This window comes from Borostomias antarcticus, assembly GCF_949987555.1.
Source record: "Borostomias antarcticus genome assembly, chromosome: 12".
Taxonomy (NCBI): Eukaryota; Metazoa; Chordata; class Actinopteri; order Stomiiformes; family Stomiidae; genus Borostomias; species Borostomias antarcticus.
Window position 1 is genome coordinate 23,860,157 of NC_140245.1, and position 7,506 is coordinate 23,867,662.

Here is a 7,506-nt window from a genome sequence, read left to right on the forward strand (position 1 = left end):
GCTTTTAAGTCCAGTGAGTTTGTCTTTTGGAGGAAATACAGCGTCCTCCTCATTCTAATACTTTTCACATGATGGAACACTGATCAATATTCTCAGGGCCTTCCAAACAGGTAATGCACTACAATTGGAATTAGCTAAATATATTTCAGTATATCTTATTTTCTTAATGTGAACCTGTCCACTCACCAGCCTACATACTATACTTTCTTTTATCTCAAGTTGGCCAGAAGAAAAGAGATGACAAAGGCGTACGGTTAGTCAGAAACCTTGAAAAAAAGGATTTGTTTGGCACTCAGGCAGTTGAACCTCAAAGCAAATACCGTCCCTTTAAGAAAGTGTCAGGAAAAAAGAAATTACTGACCGATAAAATGTGAATGAAACTCTTGGAACAGAATGAATCAATGATTAAATCAGAGAATTGAATGCTTCACAGTCTGTATTGAAAATGTACAAAATTATGTCATACAAAACAAAGAAAGTGTAATCTGCTTCAAAGCATTCGACTGTTGTCTTTTTTGTACTGACAGATATGACATCCATTAAAAAGCATAGATTGTGAATATACAAACATTACCAAGGAGCAATGGCACCCTCAGAAGGAAATATAAAAAATGAGTTTAAAAAAAAAAATCCGGCGATATAAAAAATGTTTTTTAAAAATCCGGCAATATAGTTCCATGCCGGTTTATTACGGTGAAATGACATGAATGGGGGTGCGACCGTTATTGCAAAGATGGTGTCTAGACACTAGTGATTAAATAAAGATGGTGTCTAGACACTGGTGATTAAATAAAGATGGTGTCTAGACACTAGTGGGGATTAAATAATCTGGAAAAATCAAGTGAGCTGGATCTTCTCAGTGACGTTTAGAGGCAGATCCTGGAAACGCGTGAGGAGGGATGGGGCAGGATGGAGGGATGGGGCAGGATGGAGGGATGGGGCAGGATGGAGAGATGGGGCAGGATGAAGGGATGGGGCAGGATGGTGGGATGGAGGCATGGGGCAGGATGGTGGGATGGAGGCATGGGGCAGGATGGAGGGATGGGGCAGGATGGAGAGATGTGGGATGGGGCAGGATGGAGAGATGGGGCAGGATGGAGAGATGTGGGATGGGGCAGGATGGAGGGATGGGGCAGGATGGAGGGATGGGGCAGGATGGAGAGACGTGACGGATGAGGGGAGGAGGGGTCGCCCGCTGGCTCTCTGGTCAGTAGGGGTGAGGGTCCTTTCGGCTGTGGGGGAGGACACGGCTTGGGGAGCAGGTGGCGCTGCGGATCACCTCCATCCACCTGGTAGGGTGACAGGGTGAGGGTGACAGGGTGAGGGTGACATCGGTGACGCACGACAACCAAGCGCCACACCACGCTACGCAGGACCTAGTCTGACTCAAAAGATGTCGGTTTTTGAGATGAGCCTCTCATTGGTGCCGCTCAATTCCAGCGGCACCAATCAGATTCAATCTCCTAACGCTATTCTGCAAGGGCACCGTTGGAAAAAAAACAAGCTCATATGGCGACGCCCAAGACGATTATGATTGGTTTAAAGACATATACAGCTTTTTTTTCCCCCCGTATCTCCAAATGATAATCGTGTGTAGCCAGACCCTTCTCCAGCGCAAAACTAAGTGTGGAGAAAGTTTGGCTACGCGAGACTATCAGCCTCATGTTCCTCAAGGAACAGAGAGGATTCAGTAAGTAAGTAACGCGAGACTATGCACGGACCAAACATATCCCAAGACCACGTCGTCACGGTCGATTCCACACAATTCCGGAAATGAAATGAGGTTTAACTCACGGACAGAAGACGACAAGTTCTTAAGAGTTATCTTCATTATAATGAAACATTAAATCATCCAACAAACGCACCACCTCAAAAGAGCCGAGGGCGCAGCCTCCTAACGGGGACCCGAGGTTACAAGGTTACCGGCGGTGCTCACCTCTCGAAGGTGTACTCGCTCTCCGATCGGAAGTAGTAGACGTGGGACTTGAAGTGGAGCTTGAAGACGTAGTCCTTGTGGATGTTCTCGGCCTCGGAGGGCACGGTGACCGAGTAGCCCAGCAGCGGGAGGCTGGCCAGGGGGTAGTCATCCTGGGGAACACGGCGGAGAGCACAGCGGCAGAGAGCTTCGGATTAAGGGAGGGCCATCTGTCGGCACCCTGTGGCCACAGGTGGACCAAATTAAAACCGAAATTGACCGTAGTAAATGTATTGTGATACAGACTTATTTAGGGATGCACCGCCGATATGAACATTTTGGTCGATACCGATAACAGATATTAAAATTGCTGTCATGGCCGATAACCGATATTTACCGACGTCGATATGTACTGTATAAAAACAAGTTTCTATGATAATAAAATGTTATACACATGTAAACACTGTCTCCATTTCCAAAACATTCGGAAAAGCCGATAAATCATAGATTTACCACATTGTTTCCTCTCAAAAACAACACGCAAGAGCAGCTAGACAGAAATAATGATCTGCTGTTCACATCGGCCCTGTTTTGCACATCGGACCGATACCGATATATTAAAAATGACAAACATTGTCCGATACCGATATGATCGCCGATATATCGTGCCTCCCTATTCTGATTAGTTCCTTCCTTGAAGTGTGCTGCTTGTGTACCTCGTTATATCTCAAAACACAAGAAGCTGTAACAACCACTGCAAAGAAGACGCCTACTACGACGAATCACTTAATAATAAGTTAATTAATCCACACCAGTCTAGTTTGTATAGCACTTACAGTACGGCTCCTTTTAAAGGGAGATTGAAACGCCCGTATATCTTGATGCCGAGAGAAGAGAGAATAGACCAACAATGGCGTAGACAGAGCTCACCTGGTGTGACTTGTAGAAAAACAGGCTGAAGTTGGTGAAGACCACCCAGAGTTTTTGCCAGCCGTTACTATTTTTAAACTTCCTCAGCAGGTTCCCTGACAGCTGGTTCTGAGGGGGGAGAGAGGCAGAGGAGAGGGGAGAGTGTAAACACTGTGTCCATGGTAGCTAGTTTACAGCCTAGGCCCTCTACCTTGATAAGAAAAAGGTGAAAAGATGGAGACCCAGATAGCAAGCGGATGTGTAATGATTCTGGGCCATATATGGGCCGGAACTAAGCCACAAGGGCCAGATCTGGCCTGTATATGGCCCAGATCCGCTTGCTATCTGGGGACTGACTCTAAGAGGAACGTAAAGACGGCAGCAACATGCGCATTCATGCGAGTTACTGGACAACGATGAATTCACAACATGCGGAGAAGCCAACAAATAATTAAATTCCAATTTAATTACTTGGCAGCAATTGAAGAATTGGTGCCATCCACTGATTTGATTTGATTTATTGATGGATTCAAAAACACAAACAAGAATCCAAAGGATAACATGAGAAAGAGAAAACCCTTATTTCCATCCTGGTCCCAGGGGCTGTGAGGCCACAGCAAAAACAAACATGACATAAAAACATACATTTAAAACATTACATTAGAGAAGCTACCCTATAGCTAGAATTCTACATCCTATAATTACTAAAAAAAACTGATTAAACTCCTAGTGTATAGGGGCTATTCCTCTACCCATGTCCATGAGCCACTTCCTGACTATTTATCTCGATCTCGTCATCAATGTCTGTTGTGTTTTACCTTCTACATATATTGTGATGTCTAAAAAAAAAAAAGCCAAAACAGGTTTGTTGTAGTACTGGAAGAAGCCAGTGTGTGGCGCCAGCGGCACCGTGCATTCAGGTCCTATTGCAGTACCTCTCTACTCCTGCAGGTGTCGGTAAAGGACAGGCTGTGAGCTCGGTACCAGCAGACCACAGAGAGGGCCACGGGCCCCTGTATCCTGCCTGGCCTAACGAAGGACCCCTCAGAGTCCCTGACTGGACTAGGGTCCCCTACCCACAGCGGGACAGACAGACAAGGGGACGGAGAGACAGACAGACAGGGATAGAAGGACACAAACATACATTAAGGGGAGAAAGAAGACGTAGGACAGAGACTTGGGGATAGAGGGAGGGTGGTTGGTAGACAAACGGAAAGAGAGAGAGTGAGAGAATGAGTCGGATCAGTTGTTTCGACGGAGATCATCAACACAGGACAGATGGCCAATGACAGGCAGGCAGACGTGGAGATAGAGAACGCTGAACAGCTAGGGACACCCAGAAAGAGAAGACAGACACCGCTTCACGGCTACAAGCTTGAGGAAAAGGGACGTTTTGGAAATGTCAACCAGGCAGGAGAGAGACGGTGAGGACACGGTGAGAAGAGACAGTTGAGACAGAAACACAGAGAGGCCTGGACAGGACAGGACAGGACAGCAGAGCACCGTCCTCCATCTCACATCACGACACGGACGCCATCATGTTCATTAAGCTTTTCCCTCAGAGAAATGAACCCAAACACCAAAACGCAAATTACCATGTGCAAATGGGAATTACATGAAAATGGCTGTAAACGTCCTTTAAAAGTCAAAGAAACAAAATAGGAGTGTGAGATAAGTTCACAAACGGCAGTGCAAACTGCAGGTTTAAGGACATGTGTCTGAGACTAGAGGATATCACTCCAGAGGAGGAAAGTTAGGGTTGAGGGCTTAAAACGTTAATATAATGAGCTTGTAAACACACACACACACACAGGTGCACACACTTGTTTTTGTGCACTTCTGAGGACCGCTAAACTTAACCCTAGCCCTAAACGCTTACCCATCACCACCCCTAACCTGAACCCTAAACATAACTCCCCAAACATAAAACTAAACCTAACCCTAAACATAACATTTGACCCCTAATCCTAACCATAACCATAATTGTAACCCAAGCCTTAAAACTTGAAGGTCAAAGGCTGTAGTTTAACTACTTGTGGGGACATTTAGCTAAACAAGTACACACACACACACACACACACACACACACACAGACACACACATACACACACAGTGACAGGTACCTCCACAGCCACACTAAAGTCCACCATGGACACGCTGGTGTTTCTGTGCCAGCACACGTGCACGGTGGTGTTTCCACGGTGAGGAGCCTGCCTCTCCAGAGACGTGCGCGAAGAGCCCAGCTCCTCCTCCGACTCCGCCTCCACCCCGCCCTCCTCTGGGGATCCTGGGAAAATCGTCCGCGGAGAGAAGAAGACGTTAAGAAGCGGAAACGGGGAAAGGGGGGGGGGGGCGGCCGACCCAGGAAGTCCCTCGGGGCGGACCCAGGAAGTGCCTCGCCAGTCCTTCAAACGGGTAAATCACCGGACTGTATTATAGAACGGTCGCTGTGTTTTTATTCCTCGTAGAACAATGAGGAGCTTCTGCTTTGTGCCCTTTCTGTCATAACAAAACAAAAGATAGAACAGAGGACATAAGACTGCCAACGAGGAAGCAGGAAGAGCCGTCCCACGGGACCTTAATTAGGAAAAAATATGTACGGTAGTCAATGACGATAAACAATCCATTTAGTGAAGAAAGTCGCAATTATTGTAAAGCAGTTATTCCAGAACGAGTTTAAAATTCTTAAAAGAGGTGAAAATCTTTCTTGGTCTGGCCATGTTGAGAGCTGCAGGAATGCCTGTTCTGTAAGAGCTGGCATGCGAGATCGGCTCCGCAAGGTTTTGGTGAGAGTTAAACGAGTGTAACGTCGGCTAGCTGATATCAGATAACTTGCGAGATAACTGATTAGTCAAACGTATGAGTTTATGAACACGCCGTTCCATTCATGTTTTTTCTGATTTAAGGTTTTCTCCTGCTTCCGCTTAGGCACTCTATCGACCATACAGTAGATGAACCTCATACTGTACATTTCTATACCGTCCGGACCCTTACTAGGTGACTATTGACCACAGAAAAGCGATCCCTTTGTAGAGAGACCGGTGCATGCTGTGGACTTGGCCTTGGAGCAGGGGACAAAGAGGACGCAATCAGAGTTCACATCAAAGAGGTCTTACTGTCGCTCGTGACGGGACCTGTTAAAACACAAGCGTGAGAACAAGGCGAACGGAGCGGCCCCGGTCTCGTCATATTACCGCGCCGGCCTCCGACGACAGCCCCCCGATAGCGGACAAAGACCCCGCGGTCTCGTCGACCGCCGGAGATAAAGGGAGAGAGAGAGAGAAAGTGGACAGACGTGGGAAGGAAGGCTCCCATCGCGGATCGGGTTCCTGTCCCTTGGGGGGACAGACGGGCATTGTTGTGGTTGTACAGAGGGGCTCTGGAGACCTGCCGGTGTTCAGTCACATGGTTTGCTTCCCTCTGGAATATGGAGGGGTGGGTCGTACCGTGCCCACCTCCCTTGTTCTCTGTAAAGCGCAGTGTTACCTCTGTGTATGAAATGCGCTATACAAATAACGCTTTGATTGATTGATTGATTGATGTCCGACATCGTTGTGAGACGCGTGTTCATGCTTACCGTCTCTGAAAGGCTAAAGGAAGCTGAATTAGCCGTTCAGGTTAGATCTGATACCGACAGGGGTTCTAACGGCTTCCTGTCAGGCTGGAGGTTATAGTGATTAATTACACGGCGCTCTGAAAGTCACGCAGTCAACCTGTCGATTATTTCTCTATAACTGACCGACGTCAAGGGCAACCAAGCAAAATTGGCCGCCGCTAAGCGCAACACATTATACGTCTATGGCCGACAGTTGAAAGTTGTCTGAAAGTTGCTGAACACTTAATAACAGGTTTAAGAACAGTTAATAACGGTTTTGGCTGTTGCATGTGACTGTAGTCATATACATTTGTAACACTGCATGCTGGTCTATGTTTGGGTAGTGTTAGTAGGGTTGCTATACTGGGTGTGTGTGTGTGTGTGTGTGTGTGTGTGTGTGTGTGTGTGTGTGTGTGTGTGTGTGTGTGTGTGTGTGTGTGTGTGTGTGTGTGTGGAGGGGGGCCTCAGGAACTCACTGCTGTCCGTGGGGCTGGTGGCCAGGAGGTCGGTCGAGGGACCGTCACATTGCTCCGCCAGGTCGATGGCCATCCGGATGTCCTCCACCCACTTCTCCATCTCCGACGAGGAGCTGGGGAGGGAGCAGCGAGCGTCATTCAGCACGGCCGGTACCGCTGGTTACGACGTTACCGGTACCACTACTACGGGGTGGGGGGCGGGCAGGGAGGGCAGGGAACAGACCCGGGTCCAAATACTATCCGAATTCCTTTCGGTTGACTTTAAGCGTTTGCTTGGGTCTGACTGGAGTGTCGGGGTGGGCGGGGTTTGCATTTTTGGGAACAGCCTGTTCGTTCTACTGTGCCAGACAAAATAATCAAGCACAGATAGGTAGATGAAATGATTTCAAATCGTATTTCTAACCAGGTCTGTGGGGGAAGGAGGATTCTATGGCTAATATGATATATTAGTCTGTATAATGTATATCCTGAATAAATTCAATGTAAACATGATCGAGAAGTGATTATAATAAACATGTTCACTCAATCCAAGATCACAACAATAGGTTACTAGGTGTTCCTCCATCTTTTATGAGCCAAGTTATCGCCGATGAATATTTCATCCGGTTATT

The 7,506-nt window shown here is 47.3% G+C and overlaps 1 protein-coding gene across 1 annotated transcript in view; it reads right to left on the reverse strand.

The window, feature by feature from the left end:
* Positions 1–701: 701 nt before the first annotated feature.
* Positions 702–7,506, reverse strand: part of LOC311315831 (FERM, ARHGEF and pleckstrin domain-containing protein 1-like) — a gene marked incomplete at its 5' end in the record, with an annotated part of 15,806 nt that continues 9,001 nt past the window's right edge. The window contains 5 exons of the mRNA XM_084446528.1: positions 702–1,289; positions 1,937–2,088; positions 2,846–2,953; positions 4,948–5,111; positions 6,896–7,008. Coding sequence (XP_084302654.1) covers positions 1,208–1,289; positions 1,937–2,088; positions 2,846–2,953; positions 4,948–5,111; positions 6,896–7,008 — 619 coding nt within the window. The 3' untranslated portion in view covers positions 702–1,207. The remainder of the gene's footprint in view (positions 1,290–1,936; positions 2,089–2,845; positions 2,954–4,947; positions 5,112–6,895; positions 7,009–7,506) is intronic.